This window comes from Triplophysa dalaica, chromosome 3 (assembly GCF_015846415.1).
Source record: "Triplophysa dalaica isolate WHDGS20190420 chromosome 3, ASM1584641v1, whole genome shotgun sequence".
Lineage (NCBI taxonomy): Eukaryota > Metazoa > Chordata > Actinopteri > Cypriniformes > Nemacheilidae > Triplophysa > Triplophysa dalaica.
In genome coordinates, this window is record NC_079544.1 from 27,880,939 (window position 1) to 27,907,345 (window position 26,407).

Genomic DNA, 26,407 nt, shown 5'->3' on the forward strand with positions numbered 1-26,407 from the left:
AAAATTACTGTAGTTTACATCAGTGTTACTTAATTATCGACAGCTCAACATAAATACCCATTAAATGTATTACACATGTATTATGGCAACAAATACGTGCCAAAATAGTCTCTTTTCAACATAAAACAAGAGATCCTGTCTGATTCCACCTCAAGACCAAGTAATACCTGACATGGAATCATGACAAGAATCTACATCACTTAAATCTTTGAGTCATTGGTTTTTAAGAGTGCACAGAGAATAGTGAGTGTCTTATCGCCAATTTAACAATTACTGAGTTCCAGTATGTAAAAATAATCGGCCCAAGAAATGGTTGTGCTCTGAGAATATTCAAAGAAGTTTATTTTTACTGAGACATTGTAGCCTTCATTATGAGTTTAAATGTCACATCCATAACACTGGAATTGTCTACTTGTCTTTGCTTTTTGTCTAGTTATAGTGCTGTGGCCCCTCCCTAATTTTGTCATGTTATCCCTGATTAATCCCACATCTGTCTATTCAAAACCATGTGTGTATTTTGTTTATAGTCTGGTAATGTTGCTGTGTGTCATGGATATTGTTCGTGTTTTGTTCCTATTCTGGATTTGGTTCTCAATATCATCCAGCTTTTACTTTGATTTATTATATTCAGAAGTAAAACATTTTTTAGCAGTTATTAGGGCAATGAGACAATGTGGCCAAAAGATGTTGAATATATGAAAATATGGAAATTATGCTGGAAAAGCAAAAAAGGTTTAAGACATGAAGGGGGCTGTCAATCACAGGACAAATAAGTTTGTTAAACAACAATAACAAAACAAAGTCATTCATCCAGGTATCATAACAGTCTTAATCATCATGGGATTATGTTGTCTTGATGATTTCAGACATCTTACCTAAAAAGCAGCATCAAGGCACCAAAGAAAGTCTTGAAATTGTTGTGCTGATTGATGTGGCTTTCAGCATTTAATTTAATATTTCCAAATACCTAAAGAATAAGACATGGAGTTAGATATACTCTGTAGTCCGCACACAGTATTTTTTTATGTATGTATTCGTCCATATGAAAAAATACAATACGATTACTAGATATGGTAGTGTTTTTAATCCTTTCTATAGTAAATAATAAAGTATAATATTAATTTCCTAAAGGGATAGAATACTACACTATATATATGTAGTATCGTACAGTACTCGTATTGCACATAGTGGAAAACACACGGCAAGCAGAGGAATAGCATCTGGCTGGAGACAAATCAGTTTGATTTCAAACTTTTATGATCGTATTTTTCCTTCAGATAACAAGTCAATGAGAGTAAACAGTGCAATTCAATGAAGGAATTGTATTTCATTCTTTGAGATAGCCCGCCGGGCAGTGATAGATTAAGGTTAAAAATGAAAAATAAATGTAGGAAATGAGAGTTATTACCAAAGTAACCAAAATCCTCATTACTATTAACTGCCTAATATTAGAGTATAATGGGTGTGCACTTCACCTGCAAGTAGGAATAATAGACATGCCGAAAAGTGGAAGCATGCTGAAAAGTATGAGGTGTGCTGAATGGCTTTTACAATTGGTCGTGTAAGCTGCCTGTTCCGCATATACGTAAATGATGTTGGCCGACACCCAAGGTTGTGTTTAATTTCAGATTTCATTTTATTTAATAAATATCATTTTATTCATATAGCACTTTTCAATTTTTTTTATAGATATTTTAAATAGAAATACAGTGAAGATAATCAGAAAAGGTGACCTTGAAGGAGCTTCACACAGGCACCTATTGTGCAATACGTCGCTCACTGGGCACTAGAAGAGTTTTGGTCACAGGTCACCTCACCTCTTTAACTTTCTATTCGCTACTTCTTGTCTTTAAATGAATCGCAGTTCTTTGAGATTTGGTGACAATCAAAACTATTCTGCTCTTAACACTTGGCCTCATTTAGCTGATGCTTTGATGTCCCCCTTGGTCCATTGACCATGTGGATCCATTCACGGCACCGGAGGCTGTCGGGTCAAATTGAAACTATCGCCAAAAAAACATTTAGGACAGCCGAGAGGCTGTCTTATGAGATTTTAAGGACTGTAACAGGCCATTAAGGCAGCTATGTGTAATCCTTTTTTACTTAATTTTCATGATATAATTTTTTTTACAATAAATTCTGTATTATTCTGCTACCAAAAAGTTACCCGGATCCCACTTAAGAAGTGTTTTCTTCTACTATAATTAAGATAATTAGAGCTGGTATCAGTAGGCCCTTTTTAGGGGACTCCTAAAGTAATTATGTAATCTGTACAAGAATTCAAGATCGCTTTATATTCTCCTTTAAAACTCTTATTATGAAAATCACGGCAGGCTGCGATGTTTACCACATTCTTCAGTTCACACAACAACACAGAGTGGAGTGAACTTCACAAGCAGATTCGTTTACCTTTGCTGCCTACCCTGACCATTGTCTGTTTTGTCATTATTGATTGTTCTTTGCCGACCCTGACCATTGCTAAAAATTGCCATTGTGTTTTTATCATTAAAAATTGTATGCTACCTGCCCGTATACTCTGTACTGTTTATGTTTAGGTTACACATTAAAGCTGCAAATGAATCCACACGCTATGTGTGTGCACGTGTGTGTGTGTGTCCTTGTTTTTATTACCCAGTGGGGACAACCAATAGTGACTCGTGTCACTGTGGGGACCAAAATTGAGATCCCCATGGGCAAAAAAGCTTATAAATTGTACAGAACAATATTTCTTTATAATATTTGAACAAAAAGTTAATAAAAAACAATCTATTTATTTAATAGTCACATTAACTTAAAATATAAACATAGTTTTACGTTGCAGTTAATTGCAAAATTTGCAAAAAACAACACATGCGAACACAATACATCACCTTAATCTTGTGTAAATACGTTTTCATGCATATGCATAAATGTGCTTCAGGATTACTGCATTATACTTTTTTGATGTTAGATCATAATTATTGTAATAATTCAAGTCTTACCTGCATGCCAATAATGGCATATATAAAGAACAGCATGGCGATAAGAAGACAAACATACGGAAGGGCCTGAAAGAAGAAAATATTAAACAGCAAGTTTTATGAATCTTTAGTATCTCACAGAAAAATGAGTACACCCAGAGTGAAAATGCTGCACACACTGCATCAAATTGGTCTGCATGGCTGTCGTCCCAGAAGGAAGCCTCTTCTAAAGATGATGAACAAGAAAGCCCTTGGATTACTGGAACCATGTCCTGTGGTCTGATGAGACCAAGATAAACAGGTTAGGACTACAAAGACAAGTGTGTCTTGTTTACAGTCAAGCATGACTGTGGGTTGTCATGGTCTGGGGCTGCATTAGTGCTGTTGGCACTGGGGAGCTACAGTTCATTGAGGGAACCATTAATACTAACATGTACCGTGACATACTGAGGCAGAGCATGATCCCCTTCCATCGGAGACTGGGCCGCAGGGCAGTATTCCAACATGATAACAACCCCAAGACGGGCTGGGCAAAAATAGATCAAAATGTATTTTAAAATAAAATACCAAATAGCTTATGTAACCCAGTGGTAAACTTGGGTTTTATAGTGTAATGAAAACGCGGAAGATTATGATTATTCTCTAACTAAAAAATGAGTCACCTGACTATTAAAAAAACTTAACGTTTATTTAATTTAAATAAATAATTGGAGACATTGATTTCTAGAGAGGGAAATATTCAATTCATTTTACGTAATTAAAAGGAGATCAATATTTGTGATTTTATTTCATGTTACTATTTAATTGTTCATTTGGGTATTAATACTGTATAGATAATAGTGTGTGGATGTCTGTAGGACAACGGATACACGTGACAGGAAGTGAGTGTGGGGAGGGCGTGTTTTTTATTTTTCTTTTTCTTCTGGCGGGGACAGGTGTGAAGCAATGGTGCTGGTGCGTTTGAGCGATAGATAACGCTAGAAAGAGGAGTAAAGCGGAGGAAACTGAGCGGGGTGTTCAGAAAAGAGGATCGCGGACTCTGTGTTATTGAGCGACTGAGTGAGAAACGAAGCCGGAGACCCGTCTGACGGAGCGGGAGAAAAGGACCGGACGCGTGATCGAAGGTAGCCGCGATAGCTAGCCGCAGTGAGGTTACGCTGGCGGACCTGTCGATGAATCACACTGCCCGTGATCATCCGGACCAAGTATTTCCACGCTCTCAATGTGTTGCAAGTTTTTGTTCAGCGAACTCAATGTTTTGCAAGACCAACACAGGCCTGCACCGTGTTTTTTTTCTCCGTTGAAAGCAGTACCGTGAGTGAACTGAAACGTGTGTGAATGCGTATGTGTGAGTGGGCCCACCACTGCATTTGCTAGGGTTTGTTTCAGTACACGTGGCGACGTTTTTGTTTAATGTAAAGTTCTCTGTGTATTCTCAATTGATAGTAAATAGATAAGGGAGGGGAACTTTTTTGTTATTTATTTTGTATATTGTTTGATATTTTGATTTGGGGAAAGCTTTTATATTCTTTTTTGCAAATTCGGTGGTTTAAATAAACCGGGGTATTACCCTATATTGTTGCTAAACAAACAGCTATCTCTGGGTCTCATTATTTTTACATACTTTATTTTCCTAAGATTTCACAATTGATAAGAGACTTTAAAGGTGCACCTTCCTGGTATCCACCTGAACTACCCCAAACCCAAGCACCCATCATTCTCACTTAAGTAACAATCAAAGTAAGTGTACGGGTGCTACATAAATAAAATGGAGGCTCCGCTGGGATAAATTTAGTTCAAAAGTAGTTTTAAATCAGATCTAACTTTAGTTTGACCCAGAGATTTATATAAGTTTGTTTAAAAAATAGTTTAGAACCAAAAGCTGCCTAGCTGTTAACCTACATATAAAACCATATTAAAGAGTATCTATTGTGAAAAATTAAAACTACAAATGTAGAGTGCTACTAAGCATTTTAAGTCAAGAAAAGCAAATTAAGCTTTATTTGTGTTAAAATACAACTCAATTCCTACCAAATTTAGTTCTGAAAGTGATCACAGTAAGCGCATAACCTGTGGGGATGGAACTGGTGTATTGTTGAAGAACTGGTGTATTGGAGAAGGCATAGACCCGGTGAAAGCCCTGCTGGTTAAAGATGTACCTCCGGACACTGAAGTTGGTTTCATTGAAGAGACGCTGCAGACTATCAAAGCACTCGGGAGAGTCAATGTGAGAGGAAGAATGTATGAATCACAGTCTCAAAGTTTAACTGTGCTATGTGAGTGCAGGGAGAAAGTGAATGCAGATGCTATTCCTCTTGATATCGTTCCTGAGGGGTTTGCTATGACTTGGAGAATCTTTGGACCTTCTCAGCAGGAGGAGGAACCCCAAGCTCAGGCTGCCTGTGATGGTCAACATGTGCCGCTGCCAGATTCCAGTCATTTCTCCTCATTTCGAGCGTCCACTCCTGAAGCTATCATTCGAGCAGTTGGTGATGTCCTACAAATGACAAGCAAGCCCACACACGGTGACAACAATCTTTACAGAAGATTGCGCACTTTCTCAGGGATCATGCCCACACCACAGGGAGAAGATCAGTTGGAAAATTGGGTTGAACAAGCCAGACTTATGAATGAAGAATACGATCGCCCTGAAAAAGAAAAGAAAATGAGAATAATGGAAAGTGTAAAGGGTCCTGCACTCGAAATCCTCCAAGCTGTACGTTTCAACAACCCATCTGCAACCTCAATGGACTACATTGATATTCTCAAGACCACATTTGGCAACCCTGAGAGCAGGGAAAAACTTTACTTTGCCTTCAGAATTTTGTGTCAACACCCTAACGAGAAACTCTCTGAGTTCCTGAGACGCCTTGAGAGAGTCATAAATAAAGTTGTTCAAAATGGTGGACTCCAGTCATCGGCGGTAGACAAGGCACGTCTTGCCCAGATCATTAAAGGAGCCATCAGATCTGACATTATGATATTAAATCTCGGATTGAGAGACCGCAGAGACAGTCCCCCCACTTTTCTCGAGCTGATGAATGAGATACGCCTGGAGGAGAAGCATGAAGCTTCACGTCGCAGACTCCATCCACCAAAAGCCATCTAAGCCAAAAGTGCTACTGTTACCTCTGACACAGAGTTAAACGTTTTGAAAGCCGAAATACATCAACTCCGAGCACAAGTAAGTGAACTTTCTACTCCTGCTGCCATGTCAAGGCACCTTTCTACGAGCACACTGCTTTCAGTCACTCCTGCGGCAGAGAACGCAGAAGACAAGAACGTGCAGGCTTTAATGAAAGAGATTGTCAAGCTCCGAAACCAAGTCTCTGTCATGTCAGTCAAGCCAAAGTGTAGTACTGCTACTGAGCCCTGGGCACAAGAGACCCAGTCAAGACCCTGGCAGCAAAGACCTTCTACAGCCAGAGACCCAAGTGATTTTTTCTGCTATCGCAGCGGTGAAGACGGGCATTTTGCCAACAAGTGTGCCTCTCCCGAGAACTATCCCAAGGTTATTCAGAAATTGCTGCAAGCTCAAAGAAAGTCCAAGCAGAACCACAGATCGGATAACGAAACAAGAACCAAGACCACAAATGCAAGTGTCAAGAGAAGCGCGGTAAATGTACAGACCAACAGTTTGCCCGAGGGACTTGTGGGACCACCCTCCACTGCTCAGGTCAGGATCAATGGCAACCCCTGCACCGCGTTGATGGACAGTGGATCTCAAGTTACCATCATCTTTGACAGCTGGTATACCAAACATCTGTCACACATCCAGTTAAACTCTGTCACCGGTCTCGCCATTTGGGGCCTAAGTGAGTCCGAGAGCAGTTACCTGTACAAAGGTTACATCCAGGTTGAGTTGGAGCTGCCACAAAAATCTAAGTCCAACAAAGTCAAGCCTGTTCCTATCCTGGCCCTGGTGTGCCCTGATCCACGGTACTCTGAGACTATACCTGTTCTGATCGGCACAAACGTCAGGGGGGTTCAACCTTTCAAGTCCAGAGCAAAGAAAGGAGACCTGGAGAATATCAACTCAGTCAAAATACAAGTTCAAGAGAAAGAACACTCACCCGTTCATGCAGGGATGACCATAAAAGGCAACAAAGACTTGCCTGTGGCTGAAGTTAAGTGGTCTGGGCCCGGTCCTCTCAGCATTCCTCCTGGCACTGAATACGTTGCTATCTGCAAAGTTAAAGAAAAACAAGACATTGGAGACAGTATACTCATTATTGAACGAGCCCACTCACCTGCTCTTCCTCCAAGTGTACTTGTCCAGCCAACTGTGTTGTTCTCCAAGATGCTAGATCCAAACAACTTCCTGGTGCTCCTGCGTAATTAGTCTCTAAAGCAAACTGCCATTCCAATGGGCACCGTGATCGCTCACCTTCACGCCGTTGACATGGTGACAGATGCATCAAACCCTAAAGTCGAATATGTTCCAGCTATGGATCCTTCTTTGTTTGATTTCAGTGAATCACCCATTGGGAAAGAGTGGAAAGAGAGGCTGAGTCAAAAGCTTGCCAAACACTCTAAGGTGTTCTCTATTGAAGAATGGTATGTCGGTTTGGCTAAAGGGGTAGAACATAACATACGTCTGAATGACAACAATCCCTTCAGAGAGAGATCTCGACGTATTGCCCCTGCTGATTTGGATGACCTTCGGCGACACCTGCAAGGTTTGTTGGCGGCTGGGATTATAAACTAATCAAGAAGTCCATATGCTTCACCGATTGTCCTTGCACGTAAAAAAAAATGGTCAACTTCGTATGTGCATTGACTACCACACCCTGAACCGGAGAACTACCCCAGATCAGTACACTGTACCACGTATCGACGATGCTCTCGATTGCTTGTCCGGCAGTAAGTGGTTTTCAGTGCTGGATTTGCGGCTATTATCAAATACCAATGGCCCAGGAGGACAAAGAAAAAAACGCTTTCATCTGTCCTTTGGGGTTTTTCCAATTTGAGCGGATGCCGCAGGGGATCACAGGGGCCCCTGCGACATTTCAACGGCTTATGGAAAAGGCCGTCGGCGACATGCACATGCTTGAAGTCATCGTCTATCTAGGTGACCTCATTGTTTTCGATAAGACTCTGGGAGAGCATGAGCAAAGACTCCTCAAAGTAATTGCTCGCCTGGAAGAAGCTGGACTCAAGTTGTCCCTCGACAAGTGCCAGTTCGTTCGCTCACAAGTCACCTATGTCGGGCACATCGTCTCGGAGAACGGCATCGCCACAGACCCAGACAAAGTTGAAGCAGTGAAGCGGTGGAAGCAGCCAACCGACCTTCCTTCTCTGCAGTCATTCCTGGGGTTCTGCGGTTACTACCGCAGGTTTATAAAGAACTTTTCCATCATTGTCCGACCCCTTACAGAGCTGCGCAAAGGATATCCTCCAACCCAAAAGAATCGAAAGTCAGCCTCTTCATCAGACAAGAAATACTATAAATTTAATTAGCCTTTTGGTGACCGATGGGACCAGTCATGTTCGTAGGCATTCCAAAAGATCATTCACTGCCTCACAAACGCACCTGTGCTGGCATTTTCCGACCCCACCAAGCCTTACATACTTCACATTGACGCCAGTTTTCATGGGCTCGGCGCTGTCCTCAACCAAGAGTACCCCGAGGGCTTGAGACCTGTTGCTTTCGCCAGCCGCAAGCTGAGTGCATCCGAAAGAACTATCCAGTGTACCAGCTTGAGTTTTTGGCACTTAAGTGGGCAGTGGTAGACAAGTTCCACGACTAATTATATGGAGCACAGTTTACAGTGAGAACTGATAACAACCCCCTAACTTATATTCTCACGACTGCCAAACTCAATGCGACTTGTCACCGCTGGCTCTCAGCACTCGCCACATACCATTTCACACTTCAGTACAGGCCTGGTAGCAGCAACATCGACGCCGATGCCCTGTCCCGCAACCCTCTTCCAACCACAGAGGAAGGCTGGCAAAGCGTACCGACTGAAAGTGTCCAAGCTCTGTGTAAACAGATCAAGTGCCGTGAAACGCTAACAGAGTCTACAACTATTGCTGAGTCACTCGGAGAGTCGCATGATGGCATACCAGAGTGTTTTGCCTTCCCAGTTAGGTTGGATCTCAGTTCTTTGAGTCAGCTCAGTCATAAAGACCTGGGGCCTCATTTATAAAGCTTGCGTACGCACAAAACGGGGCTGAAAACATGCGTACGCCAGTTCCTGCGCAAAAGGTGGGATTTATAAAGAAAAACTTGACGTGAAAATATGCGCACCTACACGCAAACTCTGACCCATGCGTACGCACATTTTGAAGACAAAGCAGTTTGGCGACACTGATGGTGAGTTGAGGAACTGACTGCGGATAAAGGGAATTAACCCTTTGCAAAATGGCAAAATTTACTTTGACATATTTCAATACTTACAATATTTACAAGTTTCTCATAGGTCCCGGTTACAACAAAAAATACAAATAACATTAAACACCATTATGGGTCCTAAAGATACATACATGCATGTTTAGTTTAAAGACATAAAAGGAACTATATGCTGAAAGTACGTAAATTTAATTTCTTTCACTTCCATTCTTAAATGGATGTAGGCCTATCACTCATTATGTGATTAATGTGATAAGGTGTAAATGATTACATCTGATCGCTGAAAACATTAATAGCCTACTGCAGCAACACTTATATTGTATGATGGATGCGCTGGCACTGCTGGAGGACTATGCCAATGGCAGACTTCGGAGGGAAAGAGTATTCAGGGACCGTGAGGATTTCCTAGCCCATGATGATGAGTGGCTAATAAGCCACTTTAGATTTCCTAGAGCCATGCTCTTGGATCTGTGTGCTGAACTTGGCCCAGCATTACAAAGACCAACAACACGGAACCGCGCCATCCCGGTACCAACCCAAGTACTTTCAGTTTTAGGATTTTTGGCAACCGGGACATATCAGCGGGAAATAGGCGACAGGTAACTAACTGTACTTTTTTTTTTAAGCAAAACCTTATTGATTTTAACATTCCATTAATTTGTCATAGGTCTGGGATTTCACAGCCAACCCTAAGCTCATAAGTGCCTGCAGTTTTGAAAGGGATTATTCAAATGACCAATCGATACATAAAGTTTCCTGACACTGTTGGAGAACAGGCCAATATCAAAAGGCAATTTGCAGCTATGTCCGGTTTCCCAAATGTAATCGGCGCAATCGACTGCACTCATATTGCTATAAGGGCTCCATATTTAGATGAATTCATTTATGTGAATCGCAAACATGTGCATTCAATAAATGTGCAAATTATATGTGACGCCAATTTGACTTTAACAGCGGTTACCCGCTCAGGCGCTGGCTACTCACCCCATTCTCAAACCCTCAGAGCGCAGAAGAAGTGCGCTTTAATGATACCCACGCTCGTGCGCGCTCAGTACTTGAGAGAGCCATTGGCCTCCTCAAGTGTAGATGGCGTTGCCTTGATGCTTCGGGTGGTAGACTTTTATATCAACCAAAAAAAGTTTGCCAGATCATCATGGTGTGCGCTATTTTACACAACATTGCACTGATGAATGGTATCCCTGTTCCTCCCGACATACCACAACACCAGCATGAAGAGCCTGACCCACATCCCCCTCCCCAACAAGAAGGACATCATCAGGGAGCAAGCCTCCGTCAGGAAGTAATGCGCCATTTGTGAAGAACAACAGTGCCAAGGTTCATTTTTTAACAAGATCTTTTAATGTAGATGCAATGTCACCCAGCACAACCCTTATTTGCTTAAGCTCATCTGCGATTACAGTAATTGCGTTAATGGTGTCTCTGTGTGTCTGCAGAACAGCCTCAGTCAGCACCCGGCCACTTCCAGCCGTGCCATACGGTCGGAACGCACTTGTGCTGCGGACCTCGGGAAACTCCATAGCCCCTGCAGACTCTGCGATGGGAGTTTCGTCACACTGGTCTCCCGCAGACTCTGCAAGAATAAGGACTAAACCAATTGTGTAACTTATTTTGTTTAATTGAGCACACAAGCAATACAATTATTTACCTGGTTCCCCTGTATCCAGCACATCCGTGTCTCCCTCCCTCTCAGACACAATGCCACACACACTGGTTTGGCCAAGAATCGAGGCCATTCGGGTCTCCATTGGGGACAAATCGGGGGCGCCTTTGCCCCCACCAGTCGCACACACACTCTGTCGGTGAGAGGCAAGCCGTTTCTTTGCTCCCACCTTAAGATCGGACCACTTCTTTTTTATATTTGGAACCGTCCTGTTTGCCGAAGTAACTGCGTTTACCGCAGCAGTGATGTGTTGCCACTCTTAATATTTTTTTTTATTGGTAATTCCACTGCTGTGGCCACCAAACAACATAGCCTTCCTTTCATCCACCTCACTCACAAGAACCTCTATTTCTGCCTCAGAGAAATTTCGCTTCTTGCCCTTGCTCTCCATTGCTGCCATGATTTTGTTTTTAAAAAACACAAATTTCCTTGCTCCTTTTAATATGCATGGCCAATGAGGTAATTTGCATTGTCTATATATGGTTGAATGTGGGCGGATAAAGGGCGGTAAATTGCGTGCGCAAATTATCAGGTAGGCTGTGATTTATAAAGTGAAAATTGCTTTCAGGTTTGCGTACGCATGGTTTTATAAATCTGAATCTTTTTTTGCGTACGCTATTTTTGGCTTTTGTGCGTACGTACAGTTTTAGTAAGGATCCTACGCACAGTTTTATAAATGAGGCCCCAGGTCACAGCTCAGGATGTTGACTCTACTATCGCTCCAGTCCAACAGTCACTTCGTGGTGGTCTCTCATGCACCCGTCCCGACAATCCATCTTCTGTCCTGTTGAACAAAGAAGCAAGCAAGCTGTTCATTCAAAACAATCTGCTCTACCGAAAGGTTGAGAAACATGGAAATACGGTAAAGCAGCTGGTACTGCCCCGAGAGTTTGTTCCGATGGTCCTGAGATCTCTGCATGATGAGTCGGGTCACTTAGGCATGGACAAGACTATTGAACTTATCAGACAACGGTTCTATTGGCCGAAAATGGGAGTTGAGGTTGAGCAGTACATCAAAAACTGTGGCAGATGCATCACTCGCAAAGCCCTTCCTCAGAGAGCTGCTCCCTTAAAACAGATCACCAGCCAAGGCCCTCTAGACCTAGTTTGTATCGATTTTCTGTCACTTGAGCCAGACTCCCAAGGTTTCGCCAACATCCTTGTAGTCACAGACCACTTTACTCGATACTTTGTACACTATGGACTCCCAGCCCGCATACATTCGGATCAAGGGCGTGATTTTGAAAGCAAACTGATCCAAGGCCTTCTGATGATGCTGGGTATAAGTAAGTCAAGAACATCACCTTACCACCCGCAGGGAGATCCGCAACCAGAAAGATTTAACCGTACACTATTGTCAATGCTTGGCACACTTGACCCTATGCAAAAACAAAAATGGAGTCAAAAGATCAGTCAGTTGGTCCACGCCTACAACTGTTCTCAAAACGATGCAACTGGTTATTCGCCCTACCTGCTAATGTTCGGCAGAGAAGCTCGCTTACCGGTAGATATCTGTTTTGGAGTGACCGAGGAAAACCAAAAGATGAAGTCCTACCTTCAGTATGTAGCTAAGCTCAAGCAAGATCTCCAAAGAGCCTATAGTCTTGCAACAGAATCGTCAGACAAGAACCACCAAAGAAACAAAAAAGCACACGACAAGCACGTCAAAGAACAAGTCCTTGACAAAGGCGACAGGGTGCTACTGAGAAACTTTGGGGTCACAGGCAAGCACAAATTGAAATGTAAGTGGCGATCCTCACCATATGTTGTTATGGAGAAACTACCCAACTTACCTGTCTATAAGATCAAGCCAGAGAGAGGCCTGGGAGCTGAAAAGACTATTCATCGTAACCACCTGTTACCCATCTGGTGAGACTCCCTGTTGATGAAAGGGAAGTGGGGTCACAACAAAGACCTGTGACCAGAGCATTTCAGCAAAATACAAGAGAACCGGTACAGACAAACAACCACGATGAAGATGTGTCCTCAGAATTAGAGTACGCCGAAGTATATTTGCCAAGACCCGTTGAGTTAGACTGGGATAAGTTGCTGACAGGTCCAGAACTGCCCACAAAGCAATCCGTGCCACTCGTCACAGAACCTGAAAGACAAGCTCAAGGCCCTGCAGAGATAGAGCCTGTGGTAATTAATCTTCCAAACCTGCCTCTTCACGCTGATCCAGAAGTCGACGTTCAAGAAGAGGGGACAGACGTCAATTCCTATTCGGACACTCAAGCTGAGAGTGAACAAGTTGAGCGTCCAAAAAGAGTCACCCCTCCATTGGTCAAGCTGAGCTACGATGAACTTGGCAAGCCATGTGACTACCCTGTGACAGTCCTAAGCCATGGAGTATTGGTAGGAAGTGGACTCTACGGAGACTCCAGAAGCAGTCTATGTCAAATTTTCTGGTGCCACCCCATGGCGTTGTGTTTCACTTGTTCAAATCTGGTCTCTACCCTTGACATTAAAACTATTAGAGTCCTCTAAGGTTTATTTTGATGAGGACATCAAAACTGTCTAGAAGGGGGAGGATGTAGCCCAGTGGTAAACTTGGGTTTTATAGTGTAATGAAAACGCGGTAGATTATGATTATTCTCTAACTAAAAAATGAGTCACCTGACTATTAAAAAAACTTAACGTTTATTTAATTTAAATAAATAATTGGAGACATTGATTTCTAGAGAGGGAAATATTCAATTCATTTTACGTAATTAAAAGGAGATCAATATTTGTGATTTTATTTCATGTTACTATTTAATTGTTCATTTGGGTAATAATACTGTATAGATAATAGTGTGTGGATGTCTGTAGGACAACGGATACACGTGACCGGAAGTGACTGCGGGGAGGGCGTGTGTTTTTTTTTCTTTTTCTTCTGGCGGGGACAGGTGTGAAGCAATGGTGCTGGTGCGTTTGAGAGATAGATAACGCTAGAAAAGCGTTATCTATCGTAAAGCGGAGGAAACTGAGCGGGGTGTTCAGAAAAGAGGATCGCAGACTCTGTGTTATTGAGCGACTGAGTGAGAAACGAAGCCGGAGACCCGTCTGACGGAGCGGGAGAAAAGGACCGGACGCGTGATCGAAGGTAGCCGCGATAGCTAGCCGCAGTGAGGTTACGCTGGCGGACCTGTCGATGAATCACACTGCCCGTGATCATCCGGACCAAGTATTTCCACGCTCTCAATGTGTTGCAAGTTTTTGTTCAGCGAACTCAATGTTTTGCAAGACCAACACAGGCCTGCACCGTGTTTTTTTTCTCCGTTGAAAGCAGTACCGTGAGTGAACTGAAACGTGTGTGAATGCGTATGTGTGAGTGGGCCCACCACTGCATTTGCTAGGGTTTGTTTCAGTACACGTGGCAACGTTTTTGTTTAATGTAAAGTTCTCTGTGTATTCTCAATTGATAGTAAATAGATAAGGGAGGGGAACTTTTTTGTTATTTATTTTGTATATTGTTTGATATTTTGATTTGGGGAAAGCTTTTATATTCTTTTTTGCAAATTCGGTGGTTTAAATAAACCGGGGTATTACCCTATATTGTTGCTAAACAAACAGCTATCTCTGGGTCTCATTATTTTTACATAATTTATTTTCCTAAGATTTCACAATTGATAAGAAACTTTAAAGGTGCACCTTCCTGGTATCCACCTGAACTACCCCGAACCCAAGCACCCATCATTCTCACTTAAGTAACAATCAAAGTAAGTGTACGGGTGCTACACTTACTTTTAAGTGCATCAAAATAAACTAAAAAATACAGCGGCCACACCATGTATAAACCACTGCATTTTTGTATTTTAAAAATGCTACAAAATACTTTTACAAGGGAGGGAGCATGAAATTTCTTTACAAAACCTCCCTCAATTGGCCTATTTGATCTATCTCTTCACAGCTACACTGATTCTGTGGATTAAGTAAACAATGTTTGATAGCAAAACCTTTCTCTGACATATGCAACTAGCAGATCAAATATTCACATATGCCTGGCTGAGATCTCCCAGATGAAGGTTAGTTTTAAAGTTACATAAAGTTTAATGATTTACAGTTTGCAAATTAATTGTAGTTGTGTCCTAATTAAGTGACTTGATGTTTGGTAACAAAAGGCCTTCTGTGTATCAGCAATACTGACTCAATGACAAACATCATTCATAAGAAGACAACTGATGGCACCTGTATTTGTTTTTTTGCATTGAATCAATCGTTGTCACACATATGACAATAAAGACTTTTTCAAGAGAATACATTATAATATAGTCAATGGAAAGATTAACGATTACTTAGTTACCCATTTTAAACCGGAGCGGAAATTAGTTTTTATTTGCCTTTGTCGAGTAGTTTTGCTTTAAATGCAATGTTATTTTTGTTGTAAATCTTCCCTTGCATGTGAAATCACACATACCATTGAGAACAAAACACCATAACAATGCAAATTCATTGCAATTAAGCATAAAAAGTGTGGGGCATAACTAATTAACAGACAATAACGAGACGAATGGGCGGGAAACACAGACGAGACTCAGAGAGAGAGTATGGCGTTCAAAGAGGCCCAAAAACCTCTCTCTCTACAAGAAACAAGGGATCCTGTCCTGGTTCTGCCACGAGACCAGGAAATATAAGACATGATGAGGCAGAACCCTGACACACGCTGCCGTGAGCAGCTCTGCTACGTTCTTTCACGTAGGGTCGTATGCATCTGTATCGCAGAGCGGATCACAATAAATGCTGCTGCTCCACGCAAGTTTACACCATTACACTAATATAGTGGCATTAGAATGTAATGTTGACACTGAGATGCGTTATTATTATCTTTCTCCATGCACAACCAACGAACATAACATATGCTGTAAGTAGCAAGCTAAGAAGGAGCTGCTGCTCAGTGTAATATATTAAGCATTGGCTACTAACACAAGGACCAAAACTTAACATAAACTATATCAATTGAAGCAATATTTGCAATAGTTAGATGGAAATCTTGCTGGTTTCAACCCAGGTCCGGGGAAACTTCCCAGTAGGCACCAATCAGAGGCCGCATTTTTATGATCATCACGAAGACTTCTTACAAAGTATTATCCAGTATTTTGAAACTAAAATAATACAAACACTAAAGTATCAACCCAATCAAACACATATTACAAAATACTATTTTGTATTTAAAATACGTATTTTAAATTCATGCATCATGAATACTGCCCAGCCCTGAATTGCTGACCACTACGTTGCTAAAGAAGTTGAGGGTAAAGGTGAAGACCTGAACCCTTTTGAGCATCTTTGGGGCATCCTCAAACGGATGGAAGAGCGTGAGGTAACTAACATCCACCAGCTCTGTGATGTCCTCATGGAGGAGTGGAAGAGGACTCCAGTGGCAACATGTGATGCTCTGGTGAACTCCATGCCCAAGAGGGTTAAGGCAGTGCTGGTAAGTAATGATGGCCACACAAAATATTGACCTTTTTGGCCCAATCTGGACATTTTCCCTATAGGGGTGTACTCACTTTTTTTGCTAGCGGTTTAGACATTAATGGCTGTGTGTTGAGTCATTTTGAGGGGACAGCAAATGTAAACTGTTATACAATCTGTACACTCACTACTTTACATTGTAGCCAAGTGTCATTTCTTCAGTGTTGTCATATATATAATGAAATATTTACTAAAATGTTAGGGGTGTACGTGTACTTACTTCTGTGAGATACTATATATTGTTTATGAATATTTTTTGTTTTAACAGCCATATAATAAATCAAATATGACAGTAAAATAAAATGATATTGCATGAGTAGTTATGCATTTAGTGCGGAAACAAATTTACCTTGAAAGACTGAACAAATGTCCACAGCAAAATTCGTATTGTGTAGCCTTGCCGCAACAGCTTAATGAGTCTAGCTGCTCTGAACAGTTTCAGGAAACTCATATTGATGGTGTTCAAAGACTGTACAGAAAAATAAACTTTATTGTTAAGTGAGATTAGGGTAAAATTAGTGATCAAACGGAGGATTTAAACAATATTCCTTCTAATATATATACTCATATTTGTTTTATATTCAGTACAGAAAAACACATAATTCCGCTGTTGGGCAAAACCACTTCTTTTCAGGCAGTGCAAATTGTTTTCAGTTGAGACAGCTCAAACATTCATTTTAATCTGAGACTAGGCTTAAGTCTTAACTGAGAAACCAGGCCTATTCATTTAAATAATTGAACATTGTGTTGTCGAAGTTGACAATCTTTTAAATACTTTTCAATGGTTGAATTTAGCAAAACATAAAAGTGAGTATGGCATGGCACAAGTATAAAAGGAAGATGACAAGCGAATTCATTCAGCCTTAGTTCATCTTTTTGCTTCCCAGCGGGGCACCCAGTCACTGGAAAGCTAAGCAATTTTCTCCATCTCAGCGAAGTTCACCTACTGGATTTATGACATGACACTTTTTCAGCAAGTCACATTCCCCTGGGCATTTCGGCAGCAAGCCAAGTGTCTAAGAGAGCAAGTTTAATTCTGTCTCCACACCCTGCATTTGTCTTTCAGACATGGTTCACATTAGGGCTCTAGTATGCTGAATCAGCTTTTATTGATCCCGGATGTTCTCATTGCCGGAATATGGAGATCAAAGTGTTGCGGCCATGGCTGTCTTTTTCCTCCAGAAAACACTTGCCACCACAAGTGCTTCCGACCCAGGCTCTCAGAGCGTGATGAGCATGAATTCTCTGTTGTTCCATCGGAGAGCTACTTGCTACTTTTAAATGTGGACAAATCTACAGAGCTCCTGCCATCGGGTGGTTGAGCTCAGGATGAGGCCGATGCGAAGCCATGCTTTCCCAGGACGCCGCAATTGTTCGATTGTAATGCATGGCACCGCTGTCTTCCCAATGTTCGTGGCTGGATGCATGGTAACTGGGTATGGAGCACAACGCTAAGCCGAGCACCACCCAAGTGAAGTTTTTCCCCAAAGTGCACGAGGAGCTCTCAAAGTTATGAGGTGCCCTGTTTTTGGGACATTCTCATCAGTACGGCTTCTCCCCTGACTTCCCTCGAGCGTGGAGGCAAAAATATTAATTATGCCCACAGACCACCCCCACATGGAGTGGTCGACCAAGACTATGGACGGAGACCCCTGCACATTTGCCTTGGTCAGACATAGCCTTCCTGCAAGCAGGTTCCGAGGTTTCGAGGCATGTGATGGTCTCTACAGACAGTATGGATGCTGTTGCATACATAAACCATCAAGGTGACATATGCTCATGGCGAATGTCACAGCTCACCCAACGTCTCCTCCTACGAAGTCAGCATGTAGGGAATTTGCTGTTAGTCACACACATGCCGGAAGACCTGAAACATACAGCCGATGCTGTACGACAGGCTACACTCTGTGCAGTCCAGCTAATTTGACAGCGGTACAAGCAGGCACAAGTCTCCACGGAAACCGCATACTCTCGCGCACAGCTGGCCGCAGGACAAGTGGAAGTAGACCTTCCCCCAATGAGCCTCGCTGCACAAGGTGCGATGCAAGGTCAGGGAGGAGGAGCATCAAGTCCTGCAAGTTGCGCCTTATTGGCCCAAACAGACTCGGTCCCCTCCCAACCTGCCGAGTCCTCTGATGGAGGACCTTCTGTCTTAGCGACTGACAGAATGGGAACATTCCCTGATGAAGCGAACAAATGTTGTGTCCCTCATTCCACAACTCGGCTAAATCCCCTGCTGTGTCTGTGACATACAGTACTTCCCAGGTTCCTCAGAACAAAAGCTAAACAAATGGGCATGCCGTCTTCCTTTTATGGCATGTGGAGAATGGCATGGAGATTCTATTCACCAAATTAACTAAACTTTTATATTATGATCAGAGATAATAGATTCCCAAATTAAAAACTTTAAATACTTTCAGATTGATACGACCTCTCGCTTCCTCCATCAGGAAACCGAGATCACAGTCGTAATTGAGACATTTCTGCCCAACAGCAATTGATATGAAATATTCCCACCTGTAAATCTACCACAATTTCAGTGATGCTGCCAAGTACGGTGATAAAATCAAATATGTTCCATGTGTCACGAAAGTAATTCTATGGGACAACAGGAGTGACAAAAAAGAAAACAAGTTATTCAATGTAGCTGCCTTCTCCTCAGCAGGACACTCATTAGCATGTTTGTAATCTTGCTATACTTACCATAACGCCAAAAGCCATTATTTTCAAGATGCATTCAAGAGAGAATAGCACAGTGAATGCTGTGTTCAGGTGCTTTAACACTGTGTCATAAGTAGCTGGGGCCGAGTGGTACTGAAAACAGAAAGATCAAATCATAGAGGCATTCACCCAGAAACATCAATTATTCACAAAAATGCTCTGCATTGCTTTAATTATAAAAAATCAACAGAACGTTCTTCCAATTAAGGAGCTTTACATTTTAAAATTGCTCATTGTCTATTAAGGAGTTTTACCTTCATCATAAGCACAACTGTGTTAAGTGCAATCATGACCAAAACTGTGTACTCGAATGATGGTGACACCACAAAGTGCCATAATCGGTACTGGAGTGTCTGTCTGTTCTGAGGCATGTATCTTGTTAGAGGCTTTGCACTAATAACAAAGTCTATGCAAGCCCGCTGTAAGAGTGAAAAAAGAAAGATTCAAAAGACTGAGCAGGTTACTGTGGCAGATTAGTCCACAAATCAGCATATTTATTTCATCATGGGGCATAAAAGTAAAATGAAAATGTTAAAGGGCAGCAAATCAAAGATATATATATGCAGTAAAAAGAAAAGAGAAGGAAAAGCCAAGATGTTGAATGTAGTCCATTGAATAATTTCTATACGTCAGGAATACTGACCTCATTTTTCTCCAGATTGCATTCCTCCATCATCTTGTCGCCCTGCTCCTGGAATGTGATGATGATGAGAGCAACAAAGATGTTGACAAAGAAAAAGGGAAAAACAACGAAGTAAACAACATAGAAAATTGACATCTCCATGCGGTTTCCTCTACTTGGGCCATGGTCTTCTTCAGTTACATCCACTGAGTGTTGAAGAACTCTGTAGAAAACAGGCAAAGGACCAACATATAATGAATCATTTTTGAATAAACTGTATGTGTTGCATGTAAATTCTTGGCCAAATAATACAACAAAACAGTTTATTATGCCAGCCAGTTCATCCAGACTGATACACAGGCGTGTATGCCGTTTTTTTTCTTCTTTTTCATGCATACCTACTTCTCTATAAAAAAGAAATGTGGTAAAAAGACTTCAAGAGTTCTATGACTTCTATGAAATTTACACTTCCGTAGAAATATAATAGAAATAAAATCCTATCCTCATTTATATTGTTCTCACCTTGCTTTAACACTACCACACTACAGTTTTCAGTTGCGTGACCTTCTAGGGGGGCTGGCGAGCAAGTAATTGGCTGCTTACATTGAGCTCTCCATAAAGATACAGCACAAGCCAGTCAATTTTTCTTCAGTTTCAAGAAACAAATATTAAAACCACCTCTCAACAGAAGAAAACTTGAATATGAACACAAACTACAAGTTCTGGGCACTTGCAATTCATATGCAGTACCTGCCGCTGTATTTTAATCCCCAAAAAAGGAATGGATTATATTAACACAAATATTATCCTGTGTTGTTATGTAACGTTACCAATCAACTTGATTAGAGTAAAATCACTTGTTTTAGCTAGCTGGCAACAACAGTGAGTTCACCCTGGTGAAAATGTCTAAATTGGGCCCTTTTAGCCATTCTTTCTCCCCGGTGTCATGTGATTCTTTATTGTTACTAGGTCTCAGGTGTGAATGGGGAGCAGGTGTGTTAAATTTATGTTATCACTCTCTATCTCTTATACTGGTCACTGTAAGTTCAACATGGCACCTAATGGCAAAGAACTCTATGAGGATCTGAAAAAAAAAACTGTTGCTCTACATAAAGATGGTCTAGACCAGGGTTACTCAAATCTTACCCTGGAGGTCCGGAGCACTGCAGAGTTTAGCTCCAACCCTGATCAAACTTGCATACCTGTGATTTTCTAGTGATACTGAACAACTTGATTAGCTTGCTCAGGTGTGTTTGATCAGGGCTGGAGCTAAACTCTGCAGTGCTCCGGACCTCCAGGGTAAGATTTGAGTAACCCTGGTCTAGACTATAAGAAGCTTGCCAACACCCTGAAACTGAGCTGCAGCACGGTGGCCAAGACCATACAGCGGTTTAACAGGACAGATTCCACTCATTCCACCATGGTCGACCAAAGGAGTTGAGGATAAAGGTGAAGACCTGAACCCTATTGAACATCTGTGGGGCATCCTCAAACGGATTGTGGAGGAGCGTGAGGTAACTAACATCCACCAGCTCTGTGATGTCATCATGGAGGAGTGGAAGAGGACTCCAGTGGCAACCTGTGATGCTCTGGTGAACTCCATGCCCAAGAGGGTTAAGGCAGTGCAAGAAAATAATGATGGCCACACAAAATTTTGACACTTTTTGGCCCAATCTGGACATTTTCACATAGGTGTGTACTCACTTTCGTTGGCAGTGGTTTAGACATTAATGTCACTTCAAAGGCTGCATCCTCCGCAAGATACATTTGTCGACCGCTAACGTGATAATGTTTGTCTCATTTCAGTAAAAAAACATCATGAAACATCAAAAACATCATTAACATTTATTTCTCTTACGACATAATCATTGTAGACATTTTTACTTTGAAATGTATTTTTTGCCTTTCTAAAATAAAACCTGAAATAATAAACCTCCTGTATGTGCCGGATAAATCCGACCACTTGAGGATGCAGCATTCGAATTGAGACGCAGTTAGTATCTTCATCTTCTCAAGCATAGCGGACTTCATTCACTGCCGCACTGCCTTGTAGCAAAGCTGTCTTCATCCGTTTAGTCTACATGATAGCGGTATGACTGTAGAAATCTCCATAAAAGGGAAGGAAGGAGTCGGGAACCGGAAAACATTTAAACAGAATTTAATCAAATAATAACAAAGTATAAAAGACAGCCGGCAGCCCCTCACGGACGACTGCTGGCAACACAAACATAATATAAACTTAACATGTGTCCGGGCCCGGTCCTCTCTCTTCGACGGTCCGGTCGCTCGTTCCTTTTATATGCTCCCTATCTCCTACGTGATTCGAGCCCGGTGCGCGCACAGCTGGCGCTCATTCACAATAACTCACCGGACTCAAACCACGGTCTCGCCCCGCCTACTCTACTACAATGACCTACAAACTTTTCTGTTCATTTAACTTCATCAAGAGGACTTGTGTGTCTGTAACCACACACTGGGAGCAGGGAATGCTCATGTAAGTCATAGATTCGGAGAAACTAACTTGGAGAAACATCAGGCTCTTCCACCTTCATCAATGAAGAACTATAAGAGCATGCAGCCACCACAGTCACATTGTCAGGTCTCCCTTGTGGAACAAGGACTCATTCTTTTGCGCAATTACTTACCTGAATGCCAGCACTTACCTCCACAATTTCCTTCGTCTCCCTCGTGTATTCCTATGTCTGTCCCGCCAGTGCTCAGTACTCACCCTAGAGATGCAGCTGCATCAGTTTTCAACAGAGAGCGCTTGTTCTGTCCCTGTTGACAAGTCGAGCATTTCAGTGGGCAGAATGGTCCAGCCACTCAACTTTATTGCTTATTTTGTAAAGTATTCTATTGACATGTCCCATCCGTCCTCCACTTCCTGCTGTGAGTGTGATTTCGACTTCTCCTGTTACTTTACAACCGCTCACTACTTTTGTAATACTCACTACTGCATCCTAATGTGTTTCAGTCAACGGTCTCCTCGACTCTGGGTCTGCCGGCAACTTCATCAAACACTTATTGACAGTGGGCACAAAGTCCAATCCATAACTGGAAAATCGTTACTACGTGGGTCCCACCAAGATTCATGTCAATCAGCTGCACACAGAGGACATCTGCCTGTTGGTACTGGAGGAATCTACAGCTGGGATTGTGTTAGGGCAATCGTGGTTCATCACCCGTAGTCCATTGATCTCATAGAACACCTGAGAAGTCCTGAAGTGGGGTAAGGAATGTTTTAGCAATCTCCCAAAACCAGTCTCTCCTGTCTCTGTGCTTCCAGTTCATTCCACTTCCATTGAGAGCCCCCTGGAGAATCTTTAAGTTGGAATATCCCAGGAGTACATCAACTTCAGTGACGTTTCCTGCCCTAAGAAGGTCTCTAAACTACCACCTCATAGACCATGGGACTGTGCCATTGTTCTCCTATGAAATGAACCAGTGCCCCGAAGGAAAATATACTTGCTTTCCATTCCCGAACAGACGGCCATGGAGAAGTATAGTAGATTGAAGAGGCTCTTTGACAAGGCTACATCTGTCCATCCCTTCTGCTTCCTGTTTTTTTTTTGTGGGAAAGTAGGATGTAGGCTTGAGGCCCTGCATCGACTATAGGTCCCTTAATAAAATTACTGTCAGGTACCGATTCCCCCTTCCTCTCGTCTCAGCTGCGTTCTAACATCCTTGCGGAGCAGGTATCTTCGCCATGTTTAAAATCAGAAGTGCCAATATCCTCATTTGAGTACATGAGAGTGACGAGTGGAAAACTTCTTTCATTACTCTCACCAGCCATTATGAATACCTTGTGATGCCCTATGGACTGGTCAATGTCCCCTCCATATTCCAATGCTACATGAATGAGGTTTTCTGGGCTTTTCTGCAACAGTTCCCCAAACTTCTATAGATGCTTGATCAAGAATTACAGTTCCATCACCACCCCACTCACCAACCTCCTGAAGAACAAGCCCAAGTCTCTGTCCTGGTTGCCAGCAGCCTCAGCCGCCATGAAGATTCTCCAAGAAGCGTTTAAGCAAGTCCCACTCCTGGTCTCCCATGTGGAATAAGGACTCACTCTTATGTGGAATTACTTACCTGAATACCTGCACCTACCTTGTGTGTTCCTGTTTCTGTCCAGCCTGTGCTCTGGTGCATCTTCATCTGAAACCAGCTCCTGGAATCACCGCTACCCTGCAGTAGAGATTGTGGCGAGGCGCCCATAACACATGCAATCACCCATTCACAGCTGCCGGTCGTCAGCACCTGCGGCTCGTTCCCGGGCCCTATAAAGGCGGAGAGCTAACAGTCCATATACTAACCCCAGGAGCTTTTCTCAAAAGAATTGGTGAAAGGCTGGTGAAGTTAACTCTCAGAGCAGCGCTGGAGATGCAGTTTATGTGTTATTGTGTCCCTATAGAGTGAGATGCAAATGCTGAAAACTCCACAAGCATAATATGTGAAATACACAAAACCACTCACTCACTCAGAGACATGCAGATTACATATTAAAATATAAGTAAATATTGAGGCTATTCATAGCACAATTTTTTATGTCATTGGCTGTCCAGGAGAGGCTCATTCCTCGGGGGCACCCTTAAACGAACAGAAAAGCACCCTCAGAGTCAGGCCAAAGCAGGTAAAACACTGTGTCAGATAAAATTATTAACAGCTTACATGCAAAACATGATAAAAAGTACTTTATGTAGGGGAAATCAAACTCAAGAATTCTTAATAGAATGCACTGTAAAATAAACATAAATAAACATACTGTGGCCAGCCCTCGCCTGTTGACACGGTGAAGAGTGTTAAAAGAGCCCAAAGAACATTATCATAGTGGAACTCATGTCTCCTCCACTCCCTCCTCTTCACCTCCTTTCTGTCTCTCCCATAGTCAATGTAGTAGCCCCTAAAAAACACATAATAAATATTATTTAAAAAAATATGTACATATATATATATATATATTAGTGGTGGGCCGTTAACGGCGTTAACGCCGTTAACGCAGTGAGACTATTATCGCGCGATAAAAAAAATGTCGCCGTTAATCTATTCTCAAAGTTGGGTTGGGAGCTGGGTCTATACTACGCAAATTATGATGACTTTCACCTTGATATTTTAGCGCGGATGTATACCAGCTTAACTGCACTGTACGAGGTGAGAACGAGATTTTTCAACTCGCGTGATTCGCGTCATTCGCGTCCTTAGCGCAGCCTCATCATCTCATAATCAGGGCTTCATTCGCGCAGCAAGTAGGTCTATTGGCTCTTTTCATTAACATATAAATCTCTCGCGCTTGAGGCGCCATTCGCGTTTGGTCTGAACACAACATAACGTTACTGTGAAATTACCGCATCAAACGTGACGTGCTAACATGCTATGAAGCCGCCGGGTTTGCTTCAGGGAATATTCATTTTTAAGAAGCTTCCCAATAGAAACATCGACAAGACTAAGGTTGTTTGCACATTGTGCAATGCGGAATTGGTTTAAAAAAAACACTTTCTCTCAAAGGGGAAGTGGTCTAGCTTTAGTTGAAACCAGTAACTTTGTATTGAGATCTAATGTATTATGGCTCCTGTATGACATATCGCTTGTTGCTCCCTCACTCTTTGTAAGTCGCTTTGGATAAAAGCGTCTGCTAAATGACTAAATGTAAATGTACTGTAGGAGCTCTTCCAGTCTCAAGTACCACCTAAACGCAAATCATCCCTTAGCTAATGCGGAAGTAAACACAAGTTCATCTTATTGAACATAATTTAATTTTCATCACCAATTATCATAGTAGAACAGCTTTCTCAAGCAGTTTGTGATGCATTTTGGAAACAGGACATGAGCCCCTGGTCTAATGCGCCACCTGGCTTGAGAAACCCGTTCTCAAAGACTTACTTTTAGTCATTATTTGGGTAGCACACATATTCTGAATGCCTTCGGCAGAATTCAAATGAGCCATTTTAATCTAGATTAATCTAGATTAATCTTGGAATTAATCTAGATTAATCTAGGAATTAATCTAGATTAATCTAGATTAAAAAATTAATCTATGCCCACCACTAATATATATATATATCACTGTGCTGTGCACTGGTATACAATTCCCAAAGTGACAGAGAACAGGACAGATTTTCGGTTTAACATTTCAAATGTTGGTTCAATAAAATATGTTTATATGACTTTTACTTGCACTTACTGACATTCCTTCTGAGTGCCCATGGAGCCATCATTACAGTAAAAAAACTTTCCTTTAAAAAGCTGCACCGCAATGACAGCGAAGATAAACATGAAGAGTTTGTAGACAATGAGAATGTTAAGGACGTTCTTTAGGGATGTGACCACACAATCGAACACAGCCTGCAATCAAAAAGAAAAAAAGAAGTAGGCCTACTACACAACAGTGCAGTCAACTATGACAACAGTAGAGGTCTGTGCTGTTTACATGTTGCATCATCGGTAAGTTTCAAATGGCACTTGTGTTAAATCAGTTTAGTTCCAGCATACAGAAACAATTCTTAAAAATGTTTGTCATTCTGAGTAGCTTACCACTGAACTGATCATGCGTGGAAACAGACAGGAAATTCCCATTTCTATGCATCAATATACCCAAAGAACACACAAAGTCT

General features: G+C 42.0%; 1 protein-coding gene across 1 annotated transcript in view; it reads right to left on the bottom strand.

Moving 5' to 3' along the window:
- Nucleotides 1-26,407, bottom strand: part of cacna1eb (calcium channel, voltage-dependent, R type, alpha 1E subunit b) — a 177,864-nt gene that overhangs the window by 31,564 nt on the left and 119,893 nt on the right. Inside the window, exons 27-35 of the mRNA XM_056742725.1 lie at nucleotides 25,978-26,138; nucleotides 24,562-24,699; nucleotides 19,818-20,019; nucleotides 19,429-19,593; nucleotides 19,157-19,267; nucleotides 18,971-19,051; nucleotides 16,803-16,922; nucleotides 2,982-3,047; nucleotides 876-967 (exon numbers count right to left, since the gene is read on the bottom strand). Of these exons, the coding sequence (XP_056598703.1) occupies nucleotides 876-967; nucleotides 2,982-3,047; nucleotides 16,803-16,922; nucleotides 18,971-19,051; nucleotides 19,157-19,267; nucleotides 19,429-19,593; nucleotides 19,818-20,019; nucleotides 24,562-24,699; nucleotides 25,978-26,138 (1,136 nt within the window). The remainder of the gene's footprint in view (nucleotides 1-875; nucleotides 968-2,981; nucleotides 3,048-16,802; nucleotides 16,923-18,970; nucleotides 19,052-19,156; nucleotides 19,268-19,428; nucleotides 19,594-19,817; nucleotides 20,020-24,561; nucleotides 24,700-25,977; nucleotides 26,139-26,407) is intronic.